This window comes from Antedon bifida, chromosome 4 (assembly GCF_963402885.1).
Source record: "Antedon bifida chromosome 4, ecAntBifi1.1, whole genome shotgun sequence".
NCBI lineage: Eukaryota > Metazoa > Echinodermata > Crinoidea > Comatulida > Antedonidae > Antedon > Antedon bifida.
Window position 1 is genome coordinate 21,741,563 of NC_136229.1, and position 25,710 is coordinate 21,767,272.

Sequence of the window (25,710 nt, forward strand, 5' to 3'; positions counted from 1 at the left end):
TGCCCGTTTGTTTATAATTTCTTTTTAACTTAAATTCAAGGCCCGACTAAAGCAAATAAAATTAAGAACATACACCCATTTTGTACAGAATAGACCAGTATTATTACAATTTAGCTCAAACAATTTTACAGTATTGTATGTAGTGTTTAGGCCTATATATAGCAAACAAGGAATATAAGAATGTGGTTAGATTGATAATAATGATATAATAGGAACGAATCAGGATGAGGCGAAAAAGTTATGAAAACTATAGGTGGCGCTATAAATGGTTGATTTTTATTAAATTAATTGTTTGTATCATTTCTTGGTGGAAATAGTTTAGGTCAGTAAACCAACCAAATTCGTGTACAATTGCCTACGTATTTTTATTATCTTGCGGCGAGTTAATGAATTAGAGGTTTCACAAACAAACATTGCGGTTCCACTGCACATGCGCTGCTCTTCGATGCGCAGACTAGAACTGTGTGTCACACGTGATAATTGGGCAACAGAATAGAGAGTGTACTTAGCGCGGTAAACTTGTACCGGATTCGGACAGTATGGTGCCTGTTTTGACAACAAAACAATGGTAAAATATTATGTTTTGTAAACGGATGAGCATAATTTTAACATTTATTATGTTATATATTATTTTGTACAGTCCTGGTCCAATATGGAACGTGTAAAGAGGCTACAGTTAGACCTCTCTCTAGCTAGCCTAGGCCTATGGCTAGGCTACTATTCTAGTCTTAGATGCTTGTTGCCTGCTAAGTAGTAGCCTAGTAGTTAGGCTAAACCTAGAATAGTAGTAGGCCTAGGCGGCTACATGATTAAACTAACTAAGGCAGTGTAGTAGAGGTGGACTGTAACTATACAGTAGGTATTTTGGTATTCCTTACATAGGAAATATACAAATATATATGACATGGTCATATATTTATAACAATTAACATTGGTTGCTGGTGGTATCTGCAATTAATTATGTAGTTGTAGGCTACTTGGGGTAAGGGGGTCTCGACTTATCAATAGCAGAATTTGTCAGAACCATGGAAGTGCAAATGTGGTCTGTAATAAGGCATTTGGTATCCTTACAATGTGCCAGATCATATGATATTGTTTGCTGGTGGTATCTACAATATAATATTTAAGATAGCTAGTTGGGGGAAGGGACTGGATGGGCGAGGGGTGTCTAGTCAAACTTTAGCGGGGTCCATTCGTGGTCCTCCGGGTCTATACGCAGCGGGTGTATCCAGCAGACTCACATTTTCTTTGACTAGGTAACCCCCTACACACTCACAAAGTCAGATATTGGTATCTAGGTCATCTAACCAAATGTCTCTGGGCTGCCTGTCTATAGACTGACGGTTATGAAATAGCCTATTCTAGGCTTTAGCTAAAGCCACTCTTCATGTCACCTACTATTATTTCAGCCCAATTTTGATAATGATATTTAATAAATATATGACTATCACACTGCCTTGTCACTACACTTTAGTGTTGCCGACGGACGCTGCAGCAGACTGCCGTTTGATAATCTTGGTTTACCACCGCTTGAGGCTTTCATGCATTTACGTTCTTTTATATTGTATGCCGGCCTTAACTTAATTTTTTTTAAATCTTAAGCACGTTCGTTAGCACAGGACACGAGTGTGTTTAGTATATTCTCCCACGATTCAATATAATTAATACAAGTCACTAATTACAATTTAAAAGTAGGACAATTGTTTGTATTGTTGTAAGACCTAATCAATAATGATAATATTTGATAATGACATAAAACCAGTTAACAAACTAACATTAATAACAAGATACCTATATTATTAAAATTAAGATAAAACTTACGACTTAGAACTTATGGCCAGGATAATTTGTTATGGCCAGGATAAATTAATGGATCAATAACCTGCTAGACCATAATTTTGCTCTCCCCCCCCCCCCCCCACCACAAAAAACTAACTCTTTATTTATTTACTAATAAATAATATACACTGTTATATTGCCGGAAGAGAGACACAGACTCGTCTCATCATACGTTAAAAATGTATTGTCCCCCAAAAACATGAAATATGAAGATTAATAAAATCAGACTTTAAATATGCGCCATTTTGCAGTTTTAATAAAGTTAAAATTAATTATTTCATTTATTAATAAAAAGACAACAAATGGTTAATTTTAACCAAAAACCATTGTCTGACAGACAATTTAAGTGTTTTTTGCTTTAAATTACATTTTTTTCAGGTAAATAATTTTTTATCCAGATTTTGGTCAAAGTGAATAACTTATATTCGTGACAATAAAATGGCATATTCAACAAAAAATGTGAAAAAAACAAATTGTTAGGGGGACAATATATCTTTCAGGGAAATTAGTTGAATTGGACCAACCTGGGGCGCAATAATGTATTTTATTTCAATGTAGGTTGCATTTTGTCATCATTATTAAGCGTGACGTGTATTCATATTGTTTTTTTCAGTTTGTATTTAAAACAAAACCAGTTATCTGTATTTTTTTGTATAGTCCAGCCTCTCAACTATAATTTTGTTATAGTAATGATCTAAATACCTAGATTACATTCCAGTCAATTTTCCCACAGTATTTTTAACATTATCATATACAAAGAATTGTGGGAAGGGCGATACGCACGTACGCCTCTCTTCTTGGGAGTTTAAACACCTGGTACTGCCGTATACACTCAGGTGCTTAGACGTAAGTGTATACCAAGATGACATCATAGCCTTCAAGAATACATTAATGACTACAATAATAAGATTATGATAGTGCATTCGGATCGTGTACGTTTAATCAAACCACGGAGAAATAATAACATATTTCTCCATGATTATTATACAGATTATTGCTGAAATTGAATGATAGATGAAGACTTAAAATAACGGGTGACCAAAATATTTAAATATCTATAATCGTAACCGTATTAAATAAAATATTATAGGATTAACTTACATAGGCCTACTTTGGTCTAAAAATCATTAATTTTAAAACGTACAGGCTACATTTATCATAGGCCTATATCAGGTATGACGTATTTATATTCTCTGTTGTATCATCATTGAGTCTATTAATTAACAAAATGGCATAGGAACAATGAAGTTTGCACAATCATACTTGTCTATATTAATTGATTTCATCGATACAGCATAATACCCACTTTGATGAGACGTTTAATTGAGTCTTCGTTTATCTTGGTAACAAGTCCCTCTTTATCCAGGGAACAAGCGAGTTTAGAAGTGGCTTTTGCAGGTGGTTTTGAGAGTATAACCTACTGGACAAGTTACGTACAAAACACGTTATTTACTTACACATATAACAATGTCGACTGGACAAATCGGGTACGTAATTAACATGTTTACTTAACGATAACTTATCGAAGATCAGAGACTGTGTTTTTTCATTCGGCCGATTAACACCAATCGAACGTAACATAATACAATTAGCCTATGCAAACATAGTAAGCGTGCACGCGCGTGTGAGAAAAACATAATTGGATCGTATCTAACTTTACGTCATCATCATACCTCCGACAAACGCGTTTTGTGTTTGCTTCATAGCCCCGAGCCTGGGAATACACCAAGGCGTCATCATCATAGCACCGACAAACGCGTTTTTTGTGTGTTTTTAGCCTCCAGCTTGGGAACTCAACCAAGGTAGCACTGGCTGTTCATTACTTTCTGAAAGATCCTACCGCCGAACATTCCAAATGACCAGTCATTTGTACGAGAAAGGTTTAATAGACACAGACGATTGAGGAGAAGTTGCTTAAATTAAACGAATACTGAACACCATTGAAATAATACAAAAAGTAAAAATGAATGGAAGAAACGAAGTAACAGCGTTTACGATTGCCAATATTTTGGGTCTCAACTTTAACCACGAGAAAGAAGAGAAAAAAGTCAATAACTTGACAACTGAAGATTCGAACTCAGAAGGTTCTTCTCAGCAAAATGGTTAGTATGCCTACATTTTAAATTTATAATTTAAGTAAAACTTAATTTGTATTTTTACTCATGTTAATTAGGAAATTTTCTTCTGACAATAGGTTTTCAGAATTAATTTACTAATCTCGCTGTAACTTTGACAACTTTTATGTTTATTTTTTTCTTCTTGTGTGGTAAATAAGCACTTTACTCACTTACGACAATCGTATACCATGGAAGTATATTACCAACACAATGTTTAAACATTGACACACTTCTAAAGATTATATCATTATTGATTTTTTTAACCGCTAAAACAAAATGATTTTTAAGAAAAGAAAATATTTTCAATATATTCATTTTTCCTATTTGGATAACAAGAGATGCTATACAAATTAGGCTCTAATAATATCAGGAAGGTATAAATACAATTATTTGAATACCTGCCAGCTAATCTCTTTTTCGCCATGACAAAAATTGATTGAAATATTTATTATTTGTTGATGTCTAGCAAAACATCATGTTTATAGGTAGTTATTATAGATGTTTTCGACGGTAAGACGTTGATATTGCACTTATTATTCAGAAATAGAATTAGAAAAAACAAGTGTGTCGCCCTCTCAACAAAATATCTACCAAACTTCAGAAAAAGTTATAAAAGTACAATGTATTTCAGATAGGCATATTTTTGAAATTTTACAATTTTCAAAAAATACAATAAATCGATGATTTTTACCGAATGTATTTCTAATTCTGTATTTAGACATGGCGTGCAAAACGAAAAGAAAAACTCGAAGGATGAGAGTGCGAACTAACTTTAGCTCATGGCAACTGGATGAGCTTGAGCAGGCGTTCGAGTCTACTCATTATCCAGACATATTTATGAGGGAGGCACTCGCTATGCGACTGGATCTTATGGAAGCCAGAGTACAGGTAAATGTATGCAATATTGATAACTGTAAAATTAGTTTTTCCGTTTATTTAATATTTCCATTTATTTAATATTTCCATTTATTAAAATTTCTACTGATCTTGCTGCCATGTTATGTCTATCCAATTTGTCAACCTAGTTCTTTTAAATTATTGAAACATAAACTGCTCATCTCATTTTAATAATAAAGTATTTTCTAACGAACCATTTCTAAAGAATAAATACAAAAAATAAACTTTCTTCATCAGTACTTGAATTTCCAGCAGGAACGGTTTAGTCAAACTAAGTATAGGCGCGCCTACTTTTTCTATTTTAAGTTCATTCGTGTCTCGCGTAAAGACTGTAAAAATACTAAAAAATATATAAATTTCTTTATCAGTACTTTGAATGGATAACTAAAGTTGAGAGCAGGAACGATTTAGTCAAAGTCCTACTGTTTCGATTTTACGATCATTCGGGAAATAGTCTCGCGCAAAGACTGTAATTTTGTCTAAAAAATAAATAAAATAAATTTCTTCATAGTACTTTGAATGGATAAATAAAGTTGAGAGCAGGAACGGTTTAGTCAAACTCAGCAGGCCTACTGTTTAGATTTTACGACCATTCGGGAAATGGTCTCGCGTAAAGACTGTAATTCTGAAAACTCAAGGCGCATTGGTGGCCACTCCCACCCCACTCCTCCCCCCGCCCCGCAACTTCCGCGTGATCACTGTACAGTATACTCTCTATATACTATATATCTATATCTCCTTTCAAAAACAATGTATATTGAATGGTAGTGCTGAAAAGGGGAGGGACTGATATAGGTTACTTTCGAATACTAGTAATTGCTTATTTGATACTTACTGTCTCAGAAGACGGCCACTTTAACTCGTCGTATATCTTGCCAATCAATAAGAACGAGACAGTATTGATAGCACAAATCATTTGTGCATTTCTTTTGCGCGTAATGGAATGAGGAAATTAAAATGAATTAAAACTGTGAAAGATAAATACTGACTAAAATAATATTAGAAGATTTACGATGATGTATGAGGACCGTGGGAAACATTGGATTAGAGAGAGCCAACGTAAAATATGTTTTGAATATCATTCGTTTTAAAAGTAACACGTCGTATTGCGTCTGCTTCTTACAATACCAGATAAGGAAGGTCTGACTACAAAAACCTCACAAATCTGCGTAATACGTAGTTAAGCGCGCAGTATACGTAATTAACGCGTTCGGTATTACTGTTAGTTGTTCGTGTGTGCAGGATAATCTCGCATTCTTTTACGTGAGAACCACTTTAATGTAATTAATCATCGTCAGAAACAATTGGCCGTAGCTAAGTTGATCGAGTAATTTAGAGGAGTGGACGTGGCGATGCAATTGCTCCGTAATTCACATAAATAATCAAAATTCTTTTATCTCCAATGTCTCACCTTAGCGCTTGAACATCGTGCGTCGCTAAATGCGTTCAGGGAACGACTCTACTCAAACACACCTGGTCGTTTAACGACAAGGCGCGGGCCCGTTTATTGGCCATCATCTGAGTTAATTTCACAAAATTAGTCAAAATAATTTGTCTTGTTTTCCCGGCTGATTTCATTAGACGTGAAACTATAATGCAAGTCGGAACTTGTCAGTTTTGATAAATGTGTGCTAGTTTGCTTTTACAAAAAGAGAAAGTGGACACGCGATCTCCAAACACGCAATCTAATCAAATAACGTAGTAGAGTAGAACTAATTAAAAAAAGGGGCCAACCTCAAAAAAATTGCAACAAAAGGTTTTTCAACGGATTTTGGTAGTATTGGGTGTACTAAATAACAGAAAAAAAGTCTCAAGAATTTCGACCACCGGAAAGTGTTTTTTTTCAAGATGGCCGCCAAAATAGATAAAACGTTAAAATGTCCATACCTCCTAAACTACTTGGTCTATTGATATGATTTTGGTACCAAAATACACAGAACATACATATTTATATTTGCCCTAATAGAAAATGTTGGCCAAAAATGACCGGAAATGCTATTTCTTGCATGTTTGACCTTTGACCTTGATATGTTGTATCTTGGTAACAACTGACCGTAGGGAAACAAATTGTGGCTCAAATTGTTCAGAATGTACATATTTACATTTATTGTAATGAGACATTTTGTCAAAAAATGGTTGAAAGTAAAGGTTATTGACCTTTAACCTTTATCTAGGTAGAATTTCCATATCTCGGCAACTATGTGTGGTAGAGATTTAAAATTGGGCTCTAAATACTGAGAATATACTTATTTATATTTACTCTAATGAAACAGTTTGACAAAAAATTACCAGAAACGACATTTTTGACCATTGACCTTGATATGCTATATTTCGATAATGACTGACTGAGATACACCATTTATGGCTCAATTTGTTCAGAATATAATTATGTTTATTTCGTATAATGGTCTAATCTACCCATGGAATTAAGAGCTTTCCTGGGAATCAAGTAACTGTAATATTTATAAAGACTTTTAGAATATGAGTTCAAGTTCAAATTGTTCAGAACATACTGTATACATTCTTAATAATAATAGTGAATAAAAAACCGAAAAGTAAACAAAAACAAATATAATAATAACTTTTAAATTTCTAATTACGGTGTAGCAGCAATTGATTAGATATTGTGCATGTATTTAGTACGGCATCCTAAACAACTGTTCCAACTTCGTCTTAATCATCGTCATCAATCTCTCTATCTACGTTGTCCCATTCTTCTAGTTGACACACTCCACAAACTGAAGTACATGCCAATCCATAGCGTCTACAACTGCAACATACATCCAGTAGTACAGTTACAATGGATGATTTTCAAAGTTCTTCTGGAGCAGCAGTTTCCATCGTCATTATTGGCACAAATGTTTTATTACAAACTTTCCATTCCCACTTGGTAGCATCCATGGTATTATCTTTCTAGCTATCCATTGCATGATTTGACTGTGACATTTTGTAGCAGATGAGGTTGGTGGTAGTTGTTGAGGCTAGGTTTGATAAATGATTTACCCTCAACAACTTTCTTATTAAACAGCTTGCATCTGTAGCTATTCAGGGAATCCAGTGACTTGGCTCCAAAAAGAATGGACATGGCCTTCAGTTCAAACTCCTCGATAGTTTAAAGTTTCTGATGCGGTTGAGTGAAAATATCGGCACACATGTCATATTCTGGGTTACTTTCAATCAATTTATTAAATGCCGCTTTCTTGCCGATTCCGAAAATCCTAGATGTCGAATCACAACCAGTGAATGCATGCACTATGGGTAATGCATTTCACATTTTATATCCTAAAACAGATTTCAATCTGGTTACATTATTCACTCTAGTAGGCCCATCTTTTCTTTTGTCTGATCTGAAGTACACTTCTCGGTTTGTTGTATTTACATGATACAGTAAAAGTACCAGTAAGTCAGTGTCTTCTCCAATCAAAGTTACTGTATTATGTTCAGAGACTTCAACTGTTTTTTTTTTTTTAAACCATATTTAATGAGGGTGATCCATCCAGCTATTGCTGATCATTAGGGACCCTCAGAGGTTCACAAGCCAAACATATACACAAGATGCTCTACATAAACAAAGTCTTATTACAAGTCTTTGGGAGTGTAGTAATTTGGTCCTGACATGTGACGGGACTTGAACTCGACAGGACCCTTGGAGTGGTAGCCAAGCATCATAACCACCAAGCCACAACTCCACTCGTTGGCTGCATGTCGTACAGGACATTTTTTATTCTGTAGCTCATATGAAAGCATGTTGATAAATTTGTGTTTGTTCTCATGCCTTGACAGGAACTCTTCTTTCTTTCCATCAAATTCAGTTAGGACAAATCTCTCTAGACGATGATAATGAAATATGAACTAAGTCCGTTTCCACCCTCACTCTTCGAAGCCAAAGACATCTTTAGGAAGGCAAATAAACCAATAAATTGATAGAAAGTAACCCAGAATATGACACTGCGTGTGCCGATATTTTTACTCAACCGCATCAGAAACTTCAAACTATCGAGGAGTTTGGATTAAAGGCCATGTCTATTCTTTTTGGAGCCAAGTCACTGGATTCCCTAAATAGCTACAGATGATGCAAGCTGTTTAATAAACCTCAACAACTACTACCACCAACCTCATCTGCTACAAAATGTCACAGTCTTAGAGTATACTATCAAATCATGCAATGGATAAAGAAAGATAATACCATGGATGCTACCAAGTGGGAATGAAAAGTTTGTAATAAAACATTTGTGCCAATAATGACGATTGAAACTGCTGCTTCAGAAGAACCTTTGAAAATCATTCATTGTAACTGTACTACTGGATGTAAAACTGTACGTTGCAGTTGTAGACTATGAATTGGCATGTACTTCAGTTTGTGGAGTGTGTCAACTAGAAGAATGGAACAACGTAGATAGAGAGATTGATGACGATGATGAAGACGAAGTTGAAACAGTTGTTTAGGATGCTGTACTAAATACATGCACAATATCCAATCAACTGCTGCTATACCGTAATTTTAAATTATTATTATATTTGTTTTTGTTTATTTTTCGGGTTTTTTATTCACTATTATTATGTATTAAGAATGTATACAGTATGTTCTGAACAATTTGAACCTGAACTCATATTCTAAAAGTCTTTATAAATATTACAGTTACTTGATTCCCAGGAAAGCTCTTAATTCCATGGGTAGATTAGACCATTATACGAAATAAAAATAATTATATTCTGAACAAATTGAGCCATAAATGGTGTATCTCAGTCAGTCATTATCGAAATATAGCATATCAAGGTCAATGGTCAAAAATGTTGTTTCTGGTCATTTTTTTGTCAAACTGTTTCATTAGAGTAAATATAAATAAGTATATTCTCAGTATTTAGAGCCCAATTTTAAATCTCTACCACACATAGTTGCCGAGATATGGAAATTCTACCTAGATAAAGGTTAAAGGTCAATAACCTTTACTTCCAACCATTTTTTGACAAAATGTCTCATTACAATAAATGTAAATATGTACATTCTGAACAATTTGAGCCACAATTTGTTTCCCTACGGTCAGTTGTTACCAATATACAACATATCAAGGTCAAAGGTCAAACATGCAAGAAATAGCATTTCCGGTCATTTTTGGCTAAAATGTTCTATTAGGGCAAATATAAATATGTATGTTCTGAGTATTTTGGTACCAAAATCATATCAATAGACCAAGTAGTTTAGGAGGTATGGACATTTTAACTTTTTATCTATTTTGGCGGCCATCTTGAAAAAAACCACTTTCCGGTGGTCGAAATTCTTGAGACTTTTTTTCTGTTATTTAGTACACCCAATACTACCAAAATCCGCTGAAAAACCTTTTGTTGCAATTTTTTTGAGGTGAAACCTTATTTCTACTCTACTAACGACTAACAATTTATTATTAGTTTGGTCTGTCCACCGATTAGAATGAAAACGAATATGAAATTGTTTTGATTACTGTTGTTTACCGTACTTGATGATTCGGCAATTTTTCTGTGTCTGAAATCGAGGCTAAGCAAACATGCTTACGCACATCATTGTACAGTATGTACGGTATGTGACGTGTTTACACGTACGCTATACAGCTTCCTAAAGGAACAGAGTTAAGGTGGTTCGAATCTTATTTCGTGTGAACTCTCCTACTGTATAACTCCAATATACCCTCCAGATATAGGTTCCAGAGGCACATATGACCCTTATCTTTATCCGATGTAGAGGTTTAGTATGACTACACACGTTTTAACGCAGAACAGAGAACGATAGAGAAATGACGGGTTTTTTTTTAAATGTTCAATTTATTTTTGAGTGCAATCTAAGCTCATGATGGGCAACGTGACAATAGAAAATAATATTTTATTACTTTTATAGGTGTGGTTTCAAAATCGTAGAGCAAAATGGCGAAAGCAAGAGAAAAATACATCTCATCCATTACCAAACGATTTTGCATCTAACAATGATGATCTATCTCCAACAAGTCTCCGGATGAGGCCTAGGCCATCCAGCAATAGCACGTCCAATCATTCAGGTCCGGCTGAGAACGACTGGTGCATCAAACAAGAACCCATACCATTTATAAGCGTTGTACCACCTACTTTACCACCTATGGTATCATGTCAAGATCTGCGGTTCCATCATAAGCGCGCCAATATGTCTTACCCTGACATACAGGCCACCAGCATATCGATGCTACGACAAAGAGCTATCGATCATGCAGCAGGGCTTAGGATGCTAGGCCTAGCTCCAGTATTTGATTGTGATAGGGGATTGACAACTAAAAAAAGTGTATTCATGGGTCCGGGTGATCACAAACATCAAGCTTGCACCTATGTCGGTGGTGATGCGTTTTCGTACTAAGTGGAGACTATTGAAACTTTATATACTGTAGAGGGCGTCTTGTTTGTAAAGAAGTACATATAGATAGACAACTATGAACAAGGAAATACATGTTTGTCCATGATACAATACTAGAACAAGTAGTAGATTCAGTCAAATATGTTTTAATATAATTCTCATAATTTAATCGATGGCATACAATTCAGAATATTAATAATTATGCAAGTCTTAGTCATAAGTGATTGTTTGTTTTACCCGGCCCAGCGATAGAAACGTTAGGCCTACAAATAACATTGACATAGATAATTATAATTACATTTAATTACAACTTATTTTACATTATAATTAATGTGTTATTATATTACAAATAATAGCATTAAGCTACCAGAATTGTTTTCTTCCATGCGAAAGTCCTTGACGAAATAAACTATCAATATAGCGTCCCCATGCGACTGGTTATCCCCAGACACTCTCCATCATTTTTGCAGTTTTGTTATTGACGAAATGAACTATCAATATAGCGTCCCCATGCGACTGGTTGTCCCCAGACTCTCTCCATCATTTGCAGTCAAATCAAGTTCTTGGCGAAATCAATTCATAATCACATGCAATTGAACAATTCCAATATCAATTTAATGTATATATTTATGAAAGTGTTATCAGTTCTCGCTAATTCTTGACACGATATACCCTCCAGCTATTTTCTCTTAAAACATTCATTTTCTTAAATCGTCTACGCTATTTACTTAATCGGATGATGAATGGGTAAGCCTACGATAGTCGGATCAACGCGATGCGATATTTAATTTCACGGGACAGAAGCCTTCAAAAGCCGTCTAGAAAATTATCAAATGAATATTACATGGGGGCCTGCGATGGATGACAGTCGATTTAATTACAATATCACGTGACATGTTTCACACAGTTTGAATTTTTGAGACATGAAGAGCCATTGTATAATGATTGTCTGCCTGTCAAACTATCGCATGCATTTTGTATCGATTAAAAGCCCAGGAAGTGTAAAGCATATTTTATTATGATTTACAAACAAGAAAAGTAAATAATAAATAATTACCGTATATATAGTTAATGGTTGTCATGCTTTTATTTTTTAAATGTTATTTTATTTAAAACAATAACATTCTCCAGTTAGTTTTCTCCCCTCCAGTGCTGCTCCCTTCTCTCTAATTACAAATCCCACAATCTCACCACCGAAACAGGCCCACAATATCTAACGCGTTTGAATGCGTTTACACTTAAACGCATCGGTAATGGTCGGCCTTGTAACTGATGACTTAATAATTCTCTCCAATAATAATTAGAAACAACAATTTAGACATTGATCGATAAGCAATCTAAAATTTACGTTGTTTGTTCTTTCAAATTATTAAAATTATTAAAATTGCAATAGATTAAAAAAATAAAGAAATTCAATGAATGTACAAATGAACAAATATTTAAAAAAATAATCTCAATCGTTATTATAATAATTGGTTTGCGAATGTTATTAGAAAACGAAAGAGAATATTTTGAGACTAACGCAATTATGTTATAAAAGCTTCTAAGACTTAATACGATTACATATTTTAATGAAATTCATTAAAAACTATTTTGATTTGAAGATTTGTTCCAGTATGGTTAAAACATGACGCGGTTGGTTCATATTTCTTTGTTTTAATAATTGCATTATTACTAAGTTCATATTATCGACATTGCTGCACGTCTTTTCACAACCTAATCCTCCTGTCTGTCTTACATGTCCTTCAGTGTATTTCGGACTTATGCTCCAAGATAAAACTAAGAAAAATAATACACAATACTAAAGTTAGATCGAAGGTCAGATTTATCATTTCTTAGAAAAAAAAATCATCTTTACTTTGACAATGAGAACTGAAATGTTCATTTTGCTAATGTGGCTTATATAATATTTACTTCAGTAACATCATTTTTTACTGCAGTAATCGATTCCTGGAGCAATCTGTACTGAATCATCAAGAACCGAATGATCCAAGATTGGTCGATATGTTTCGGTGACATTACTGTGTTAATGGAATACACTCATGTAACTTTCTGTTTTGCGTCAGTTGCTGTAGAAAACTTATTGCGTATTACACTGCTGTGATGGCGCTAGTTACTCTTCATATGGCTCTGTTCGTTATGCATGATTAATTTATGGTTACGCGTAAATGTACGCGTAACCATAAATTAATCATCGAACAGATACGGTGTAGACGTGATTCCCATTGTATATTGCTGGTACCAGTTGATCGGCGTATGTAACAGATCATAGTTGTAAATAATTTAACTTGCTGTTATACTTATTTACTTTTTATTTATGTATTTGTACAGTACTTGACGTGAGAATACTTTAAACTCCAGCATCTAAAAAATAAACCTATCCACGGTGTAAAAGATTGATCGATATTTTCCAATTCTAGTTGAGTGACACAGTGTAATATATTCTGCAGTGTGTTATCATTAAAAAACACATAATTCAGTAAATGTAACTCAATTATTTTTGAATTATGCTGTAGTTTTTTGCGAAATACTAAATGAATATTTTAAAACTAGTCTTGGGCATTTATTTCTTAAGATGGCCACAGGCACGCATACTTAATACAATGCACGGTACCAACATTATGAAAGAGAGGTGTTATTGAGCATAAGACTTATTACTAGGATACACATGTCCATACTCATTAGTTAAAGTCAATTTATGGCACTATTTATTCAAATTAAAACGTTGGTAAATCGGTTAATGAAAAAGTAAATTAATGGATTCGTTTGTAAATAGAAAAAACTGTTGACCTGGATGACACTTTATAATAAGTGTTTTCTTTTTGTTATCTAAAACAGTTACATTACATATTTCAAGGTGGTAGAGTCATCAGTTAATAATTCGTAAAAACCTATTGTTTGTTGATTTAATATACTTTAAATAAATTCATACTTTTTATGGCTGTTTATTGTCTCTTTGTTTGGTATCTGATGTGTAGATTTCAAAGTTTCCGGGTTCTTTAAAAACGAATCTTTAAATATGGTTCAAATAAGGATTCGTATTATTTACCGTATTTAATAAATTAGAAAGTTTGTATACAGCTTTATATACGGTTTACCAAAGTCCTTGATAACACTTAAAATATAGCGCGAGCCTCCAAAAACTGATACAAATATTATGCGCGCGTAGACTTTCATTTACGGTCTGATGGCGAAATGTGTGCATAATGTTCCAAACTTTGTCAAAAGGATTAATTTTTTATTGGATAATAACATTACCCTTATACCCTTATTATACTGTACTGTATTTACTTTTTGTCGCGCGCGAGTGTTCAAAACATGATAAAAGCATGTACGCGCGGAAACTCGCTGGCTCTTTCTTGATGGTGTCAGTAGTGACGAAATGTCTGTATCTTGTGATTATCTACTGATAAATGATGTATTTCGTTTAATGCATATAGAATACCCTATACTGTATTTATTAATTCCGCTCACTTGTCGTATGATATATTAGACTTCTTATTATTCAATATTGTGAAGATGATTGTATTTCTGTCATATTTTTACCATTTATCTTTATGTCAAAATATACCGATTAAGCTCCCATTGCAAGATTGTGCTCTAAATTTAGAAAATGTAGACTTTTTTTTTGACAATTGTATTTTTTTTTTTATATAATTTTATCTAACTTGTTTAAGAATGTATTAAGAATAAAAGGACTGTTTAGACTAGACAATTGATAACATCTTTAGAAAAGGACTCGGCACATTTGAGGCACAAAACTCGTTAACATTATTTGTGTTTTTTTGTAATGTACCATTTATCTTTATGTCAAAATATACCGATTAAGCTCCCATTGTAAGATTCTGCTCTAAATTTAGAAAATGTGGACTTTTTTTTTGGTATATAATTTTATCTAACTTGTTTCAGAATGTGTTAAAGTATAGAATAAAAGGATTGTTTAGACTAGACAATTTGGTGATAGCTTTTCTGATACCAACTTTTTAAAGGGACATATTTTGGGCACACAATTCGTTAATGTTTTTGTGTTTTTTTGTGATGTCACAGCAGACCATACCGGTACACTACTGTAAACATCAACCTATTATAGCTCTGTCTACACTACCAAAAAAGTGTGATGTGCCCAAATATGATAGTTATGTGCCCAAATATGGTAGTGATATGACATCATCATGTCCATATTTGATAGTGTAGACAGAGCTTAACTTAAACTGTGGAACAAACTCATACTAAGCTTGATATTGCTCAGTGGTTGCCTTAATTTGAGGTGTTACTGCAATTACTTTCACAATTATTTACCTTCAGATTTTACCCTATATTTTTCTAATTATAACCGAGAAATGCGTGCACATCCTAAATGCCAATTTTTGACATTTTCGTTCTTGCCAATGCAATAAAGACGAAAGTGAATGTTGGTTATTTTGGATTAAAAGCTTTATTCGTCCAATTATGAATTTTATTTGTTAAAAGACCTTGTAACGATTTGAAAAAGTAGTAATTTCTTTTGTTAAGTGCAACTTAGCGGATTATAACTAATTAACAATATCACCTAATGCCTATAATAACAGATCATAACATTTAAAATTGCGTAGACCACTAAATTTATTTATTTATTGAGATTCACACTTTACATGTTGTGTACAAACATATCATCAATATATTTGTTTCTTAATTATTTAATTCAAACCAAAGTTATATTTATTGTGTGATTTATAGAAAGTTTAGCTACCGGTGTACTACAATTTTTCAGTTACGGGCGTGTACGTCATAAAATGATAATGTACGCATGCGCACCTTGCAGACGCTTGTTCAAACGATGATGATAGGCTAAATGTACGCGGATTTTACCTTTGCCTTGTGCCTCGTATTGTCACTGACAACTATTCCAAGCGGAACGTTTCTTATTCAGCGCTTAATAAGTTTATTTGTTTCATTTTTGTAAACGACAGGAAGTAATTACGTCAGTTGGTAATTATACCGGTTGAACAGGTTAACGCGCGCGTAACTGATAATTCGTTGACAATTTAGCATTTGAGTGTTCTGATTGGTATAAATATCCATTAGATTTGTTTGTTTTCTAAATGTGTGAAATGGTGCCATTAATACTGTAATACACTCGGCAATTTAGAAATTAGCGTTTGCTAAATAACCACTCATTAAATAATGCAAAATGATTAGCGCTTCTACCATACTGTAGCGAGTTGAATTAGCTTAAGCTGTAATCGGCGACAATATCGTCACACCAATAGTAATCGGGTGTCTTTAAGTAGGCCTAACACAGCTGCGAACAGTTGTTCAAGACGCAGTTAGACCTGGTCTTTCCCCGGGGAGTTTCAAGACTCTCGCGTCGTATGGGAGGCCTGAGAGAGGCTCACACATAAGGCTTTAGATGATCCGCTATCTAGTGAAAATGGTGTTGTTATTGCTAACAGGCATCTATTTCTTGTATTAAATGTACGTGTTATATAGATACCATATAGCGAAAATGGATGTTGTAGGCTATGAATTGCTCGTAAAGGAAGACGTTTCCTCTCAACGAATCGTTCCGGTCAGAAAACAAATTGACTTGAATATTGTACGCTTGAGATTTCTTACACTAATATCAACTCAACAAACAAACAAATGGGAAACGGTTGTTGTCTGAGAAATACTAAGCTTAACAGTGTAATTATGTCACAATGTGTACTGTTTTTGATAAAACATAATTGCAGGGGCTGCCATCTTTCTTGAAATGGTTGTTACGTCCGAGTGCCGTTACCAGTGGCGTAACGGCTATGAGCGTTCACTGGCTAAACCCAGGGGCCCGGAGCTTATAGCAGTGCCCAAAGGAACAGGCATTACAATATGCCGAAAAGGCTAAAAACACCCGAGGCCTCCAGCGTTGGAACTTGGAGGGCCACCTAGGTTTCCTAAACCAGGGGCCTCAGACCTCTGCGTTACGCCACTGACCGTTACGTTAAACGTACGACGTAGAACATTTACGTATCGATACCGTAACTGAAAAAACACCAATTCAATGTCAACATCTTTGCATAATAATGCAGTGATAACTCAACATTTATGACTTACGAAGCTTCCTCATGAACCCTGGTCAGCAATGATGATATTAAAACAATTGAATTAACAGTATATACTTAATATATTTTCGTGTCGCTTCATTGAATTATTATTTTTAATTATGAGCGTGAAAAGCATTTACCATGTGTCTAATCTAGCTCCGCAATCATGTTTATTGATACCATTACTCTGAAGACTATTACACCTTGTTTATTAATGAAACATTGTATCAAAAAAGTGCACAAACCATTGGCGTTATATGCGTTTTCCATGTGTTGGTAAGATTATTAATAAAACAATTGTTATTGATTACTTTAGAGTGACAGATTTGATTGGGAATTGGTAATCGATATAACACTCAATGGCAGGACGGCGTGCAATGTAAACCGGACTATGTCAAAGCGCCACACGGGAGAACGTCTTGAAGCTGACGTCCTGGACGTCTTGAAGCTGACGTCCTGGACCTGACGTCCTGGACGTCGTAGAGTTACATCCGAATATTATACCTGGATACAATCCGCCAATTTTGCAGGTAACTTTACATCTCACATTGTTACTGTCATATATTTAATAAATCCAAAGGCAAATTACTGAAAATAATGACAATGCTGTGGGTACCATTGGCTGTATCTCAATGAAGATACAAAATAAAAATAAGAAAAAACCTAAATCAAAACGATAAAGTAAAGCAGCCAGAAAAAGTAGCAGAGCTTTCGGGCAACACTAGCCCTTCATCAGTGCAAGTGAGAATACTACAAAGTAGATAGTATTAGGCAGACAAGCGCTACCTGAGTGGACTGGAATAAAAGAAATAAAAACATATGTTTAATATATATATACAACATAATATACAAGTTAAATCATCAATCCAAAAGGTAGCTGGTAATAGCTGTACTTCTTCGCGTCAACAGTACACTCGACGGGTTAATAATATTTTACTGCTAATTTCAACTAAATATGTTTAAACACTCTGAATTACTTGATACCTTTATAGTTCAAAATACTTTTTCCTAAATTAATACCGTGAAACAGTTATTAAAGATAATGAATGAGAGGTTGTCTTTTCAATTTAAAAGTTGGTCGCGTGGAACCCGAAAGACACGCGACGTTATCAGTGACGATTGTCTATGGAAAGCCAAACATCATTTGCATTTCTCAATTTGGCGTTTCGTACTTATTAACGGTCGTTTATAACCAGTTTGAACAAAAAAAATATGGTAATGATTTGAAATCACCATGTTCATATATAGTCCATGGGATTTAGCTAAAAAATGACCCTTTTCTCACACAAATTGCAAGAAAAGATTTTTTTGATGAAATGTGTTCTTTAGACCCTACTGAACACATTTATCAACGTTAGGACATTTTTCGACAACGGGAAGTAGCCTAATTTGCATAATTAAAAATGGCCGCCATTTTTAATAACGTACTCTGTATCTTGGAAACCGCTAGTCACAGATACTTAATTATGGTGTCAAAATCGTTAGAATATATGTTTTTATATTCACTTTATTGAAAAAGTTTGTCCAAAAATGAATGGAAGTGCTATTTCTAACATTATTGACCTTTGACCTTGAATTCTCATATCTCAGCAACCACTAATCGGTGATATACAAATTAGGGCTTAAATTGTTCAGAAACTACACATTTATATCCAGTCTAATGGCATGTTTTTGCAAAAAATGGCCGATTCTAACATTATTGACCTTTGACCTTGATTTATCATATCTTAGCAACCATTAATCTGAGAGACACACAATATGGCTCAAACTATTCAGAAACTACATATTTATATTTAGTCTAATGGCATGTTTTTGCAAAAAATGGCCGATTCTAACATTATTGACCTTTGAACTTTGCACTACATAAAATCGCATAACTTTGAAAATATTGTACATATGAAATTATTTTTAGTGTCAAATTATTCAGAACATACATGTTTCTATACAGTCCAATGACACATTATGTCCAATAATGACCTATTGTATGGTTATTAACATTTGAACTATATTTGAAAAGGATTTAAACCCGGAATCTTCTTCATGTGGACATCCATTAGAACATGTGATTTGGCACTACTTGTTTAGAATATGGTGGTAATTTAAAGTGCATGTAACCAGTTGATTTAAATTAAATTTAAAAACTGAAAATATTCACTTAAAAAAAAAAATATTAGACTATATATACATACATTATAGGTTTGGATTATTAATACATTTTTAATTCGGTCTTACATCTTACTCAGGAGAAAGTTGGTGTTGACACTATTAACAGAGCCAACAAAAATGTATTTTTTTTAATGATATATTGTACATACTTTAAATAGGCCATGCAATTTTGCAGGTTTATTAACGTTTTTTTTCAAGTTAGTAATTTATTTTTTGATCAAATTAAATTGCCATTAAATGGCATATTCAAAAAAACAAATTTCTAAAGATTATTTAGTTTATATTTTGCTAAGGATAGCATCACTCTTGAGGGCATTCTTTTAGGTTGAAACATAGTCTTATTAAGAAGGCATTTTCTACTACTAGACGCATTGTTAACAACTGGAATATGGGCACATCACATTTGTTTGTCACATAAAATGTGATAGTGTAGACAGAGCTTTTATATCGATATTACTGGAAACAATATTATGCAGTTTGACGCATTAAATTAATATCGCGTCTGCAAACTACAAAATTATATTTTATAGATAAAAACAATTACCAACCAAAGTAGAACATATATTATTGATTAATATTATCAAACTCCGCTGAAATAGATTTAATTTCATAAAATATTAACTTTGATAATGGACTAAGGGATAATTAATGAAATATCGATTAAATGAGGTAAAATGAGAGGTCTGGTCGCTCAAGGCTATTATTCGATATTCCATCACGCTTGGCACGGCACGGACGACATCACTTTTTTTTTCTGTTGATCCTTCACTATCTGCACATTTGGAAATTAATTTACAAAAAGCTGATACTAAACTCTTCAATTATTCAAAATCAATTCGCTGTGTTGTTTTGTTTGTGTCCCGAGACATGCAGACTATACCGTATTAATTGTTGGCCTAGTCGGCCGGTCGCCTGTTCTCTGATCGGGAAAGACCAACGAAAAAATTAACCACTTTATACGACTTGTATTTGGTCCTCCCTGAAGACTAGCGCCAACTATTGTGTGCGTATTCCCTCGCGATCGTCTTCTATCAATTTGATAGCGTGTAAAAGGGCGAACATTCAACTAATAATGATACAAATTCACTTAGCCGGTTTATGTTGATTTATACGCGTAGGACACGATCAGTGATATTACCAGGGCGTCGCCAGCCCGCCCGCTCGCAAAGTACACTTGATCCCGGCTTGCTGCAATACAATCACAACGTAAATAACCACTTATTGGAATCAATCGTGTTTACATAACCAATAGTTGGCTTAAGTTTAAAACGAATGTTGTAAATTTTGAAATAATATTAACATTAGCATGTAAAAGAGCGTTGACATGTAGAGTGTTTTTGAAAAATTTAAAATCAGCAAAATAATGTTATTATTACATAACCAATAGTTATCATTTAAAATGAATGTTGTCAATTTTGAAATAATATTAACATTAGCATGTAAAAGAGCGTTGACATGTAGAGTGTTTTTGAAAAATTTAAAATCAGCAAAATAATTTTATTAGGAGAAGGAGTGACGAAAAAGTACAGTAACTATCGGGAAATAAAAGGCTATCACAACGTTTACGTATGCTTTGGTTGGTTCCCATTGTTGGACGCAACGCAACAACGTAGGAACAGCACAAGTTAGTTGACCAATAATGACAGTTTGGATGATCCGTCGCGTCGTGATTGGTCGAATTATTTATGGTGCGCTTACGTCATTGGGTTGCGTCCAAGCCTATTTTTAATTTTATCGCGATAATTAAATACTGCCAAAAGGAAAATACAGTTGAAATGATTTCGAATAACAAAATGGAAGGCTTCGCATTGAGGTGTTTGTCTTTTGTTATGTGATCTCGAAATTGAATTTCCATTATTCGGCTATCTGTCTCATTATGACGTGTTGTCGAGGATTTTCTCGAGAAGAATTGGTTGCCTTTGGTGGTGCAAGCATAGATAACGATCATATTTCATTGCGAGTTTGTTCATAGACCTATATCATCGCTTTCAAACGCCCTTAGACTTTAAATATGTTAAAACTGAATATTTATCCGTTGCATTTTAAAATAAATTTTTCAAAAAAAGGTCCATATATCATTCGAGTTTAATCCAGTCTGCGAAAATAAATTAAATAATTGTCGCCCACTACTAAAGCTGATTGTCCAATTATCTCCATCGGAGATGTGTTATACCCATATCGGCGCCGGAACGTTTTAATGCATATTCGCAATAAAACACTTTATAGAACCGATACAAAAACTGTTAAGTGAATTTGTTATCTTAACGTTATGTATTTGTAATGTCTTAAAGCTCTGTCTACACTATTAAACTAGTTTGACAAATATGGTAGTGATATGCCCAAATATGGCAATGATATGCCCAAATATGGTAGTGATATGACATCATCATGTCCACATATGGGCACATAACATTTTTTTGTCACATAAAGTTGGATAGTGTAGACAGAGCTTTATATGAAAGTATGATGTATGCTTAAACAAAAGAATAGTGCGTGGAATTTTTGTGAGTGAGTTTTAGGTTGTACGATATAATACAAAGTATCTACTAGACACAGCACAACGCACACTCACTCACTCAGTATAGGTTAGTGCGTCACAGGTCATTAGAAGTATAGGTCGAAGAAATACGTCACACAAAATACGTAGACGTCGAGCGTTTCGACAGAAACCACTTGTGCGGGGTTGAGGCACGTGTACAAACTTATAATTGTGTTTCAGTGTTATTTTTTAAAAACATAAGATTAAAATGTAATTAAATATTATTATTAAATATTAAAAAATGTATTTTATAAACTTACTAATACTTTTGGCCGATTCTCAGAACTATGTTTATAATGTGTCAAGTATCATAGGCAAATTATGTTATCTAAAGCTATTGAGTGTATAAAATAAGCGCAAAATGTGTATATTGGGCTTCGAGGCTTCTAGTTGGCCCAAACGTATCCCCCACCTCCCGTTGTCCGAACAACAACGTGCATATTATGTTAAAAAGTCTATAGAACCGTATAGTATGTCATCCTGTTAGAAGTCAGTGTGCTTAAAAAAACGCAAGTACAAATAAGTATCAATAAAGAAGGCGTTAGCCTTGGTAGTATTGTGATTAATGATATTGGATCTATACGATGTTTACGCTTAATTCGTCAGTTAATTTAATTGAACATGCACGAATATACCCAGGAGGATGTATTATGGATATAGCAACAAACATCTCGTTAACCAACTAAAACACCGTATATATGATACGCGTGAAATAGATTAATTTTTCAAATTAAACAGTGTTGAAAAAGCAGTTACCGTAATTGTAGCAAAATAGCCTAAAAGTACATTGAAAAAATAATGTAACGATTACAAGAGAAAATGTTAACAATATATTTATTCATGAGTAACGAATTTGAACGATAATCATCATGACATGTTTAATTGTCATTGTCGTCGTGACTGTCATTCAATTCAGCTTTTATTTTCTTTGCTATTCAAGATACTGTTTAAATGTAATGTATTCTTAAGCTCTGTTTACACTATAAAACTTTATGTTACAACAAAAATGTGGTGTGCCCATAAATGGACATAATGATGTCATATCGCTACCATATTTGGGCATATCACTACAATATTTGGGCACATCACATTTTTTTTCATAACGTAGGCAGAGCTTTAGACATCACCTATTTAAATATTATAAATAAAAAATATACATTTTATATCTGTTTTTGCAAAAAAATATAATAAAATTATTTAAAAAAAAATGTTATATCATTAAAGTATGATTTTTTAAATTATGTACTTTAGTTAAACTTATGACAAACAGTAAGAAACCGTTTTTTTGGAAAATTTTCTGATATCTTGGTAAATAAAGCTGATTTACAGAAAACAACAAATATATATATATATATCTATTTTATTTTGCATTTTAACTCTTCAAATTACATTTTGTATTAATTATAACATTTTATCATTGAAGTCTGAACTTTTGACACCTAGAAATGCAAATATGGCCTAATAAGAAAAGAAAAACAAAATTGAATTTCGCTGTGACGCACCACAACGCTATCATGATTATACAATTCAATTAGAGGAAAGTGATATATCAGGGTATATGGTAATTTTGCAAAAAAAATACCATTTAGAAATTGTTGAACATATCTCCCTTCGTTCATCAGAGGAAACGTGTAACCATTGTTTGTATTATTAAATCCATTTATCATAGGCTGACAGGCAATTGGGACTGTTTCAAACAATTAGCGGTATATATACATGGTTATACAATCTCTATGGACAAGTATGGGGTGCCGAACTGGTTATAAACAAGGCCAGTGTATCATCACCGTCCAATATTCGCGGGTAAACTATCAAACTGGCGAAGAGTTTAGCATTCAAGGATTTTTATATAAATTATGTTTTTGTCGTATTTTTGTATCTGCATTAATATCAGAATTTTAATTCAATTTTCTTTTGTAAACAAGTCATAAACAATTCATATACAGATATGGCGGCCATTTTGCACAGTTCCTCCCCTGGAAATATCTTCGTTGTCACCTAGTTGTCCGTCTAATTCTTACAGTATTTAATTTAATTTATATTTACATTTTATCATAATTATTTCAATTGTATTTGAATTTGTAATCTGTATTTAATTTGAAGTCTTAAAGAAAAAAATCTTGATTTAAATTTGAATTTGAGTATATCTATGGAAAAAATATTATACTGGAACTTGAAGTGGAAAAATAAAAAAATATTTATCTATGGTGAGGTCAATATTATGTCGTCTTCTTAACGCAGTTTGTAGTATCATTCATCACTGATTTAATTATACTAACTGTTTATAACGTTGACTATTATCTGTATCGTCAGTAGCCCTTCTTTCGACATTGTTTACACCATATGATTATTGGCGGATGACGCAATATATTAATTTCAGAAATAGCATTATTTGTAAAGTTATTGCAATATTGCCAGTTCATCAAAATCGTAATTGACGTATACCGCGCCCTCTATATCGTCACCATCACCACTCGGACGCGTTCGTATCCAAACTTAAACCATGTCCGGACGCGTTCGTATCCAAACTTAAACCTTGTCTACACTATCAAACTTTATGTGACCGAAAATGTGAATTGCCCATATATGGACATGATGATGTCATATCACTACCATATTTGGGCATATCACTTCCATATTTGGGCATTATCACTTCCATATTTGGGCATATCACTTCCATATTTGGGCACATCACATTTTTTGTCACATAAAGTTTGATAGTGTAGACAGAGCTTTAAACCGTGTTATTATGCATTACATTGTTCGATCCCTGTACAAGTAAGCGCGTACGTACCCAGACTTGATAAAAAAAAATGTTAAGGAAAAAAACACTCTGTAAAATTAATTCCGCTAGTAGTTTGATTTCTATTCCTGCACCAAATCATCAAAGCCTTATTTAGCTAATAGAATTTGTAGATTGCAAAAGTAATTAATATCAACTCATATTGCTCACAATAAGACGTACCAACAAAATCAACTTACATTATGACTATGTTGTTTGCCTTTTATAAGAAAATTGAAATGTGTAATTTCACTTTTCTCTGCCACGCAGCTGAAACAAAAAGGTATAGTGAATATAAATTCATTACACTGATGGTGCGAGTAGTAGCTAATGTAATTGGCCTGCAACAGCAATATTTCATCACGTTATTAACTAGATTACCTTAATTCAATAACTAACAAATTATACAGCCAATCATTTGGCTTAATAGCAGAAGCTAATTCGGATTCACTTAAGAGCTGGCGGCTCAGGGTCGGCTAAACCCCTACCAAGGGTCGATACAAGCCTATAGTAGCCTGCTTGTGCCGCCACCGAAAGCCACTTGGATCCCCCTTCAATGTCAGAAAAATGGAAAAGTTAATCTATCAGATGAAATCACAACTGGCATAATAGGCCTAACTGTACCATGGGAATGTCTATAGATGTTTTTATTTGTTGATGTCTGTTGTACATTTAAATAATTAACATTTGTCTAATTAATGATAATCTCTACACGCGGACTTAATTGACAATGAAATCAAAATCATTTTCATACTAATTATAGGCATTATCCGTCAATGGCAAATCAGACAATCGATGGACAATATGAAAAGTAGAAGTACATTCATCATCAATAAAGTTAATATGAATTATTAATAATATAATAGTATGGACATTTGTAAACATTCCCGTCCCCAATTGGATTAGTAAAGGCATATAGATATTATGTATATTATCTCTATGGTAAAGGTAAGCAAAAC

General features: G+C 33.7%; 1 protein-coding gene and 1 long non-coding RNA gene across 2 annotated transcripts; both read left to right on the top strand.

Moving 5' to 3' along the window:
- The first annotated feature begins 463 nt into the window (after positions 1-463).
- LOC144840816 (uncharacterized) lies at positions 464-24,186 on the top strand. The gene is made up of 3 exons (XR_013611958.1): positions 464-568; positions 17,581-17,794; positions 23,639-24,186. It is a non-coding gene; the product is annotated as an uncharacterized LOC144840816 (long non-coding RNA).
- LOC144841121 (retinal homeobox protein Rx1-like) lies at positions 3,803-11,247 on the top strand. The gene is made up of 3 exons (XM_078697310.1): positions 3,803-3,941; positions 4,675-4,844; positions 10,723-11,247. The coding sequence occupies exons 1-3, from the start codon at positions 3,803-3,805 to the stop codon at positions 11,206-11,208; spliced, it is 795 nt and encodes a 264-aa protein (XP_078553436.1). The 3' UTR covers positions 11,209-11,247.
- Positions 24,187-25,710: the final 1,524 nt, after the last annotated feature.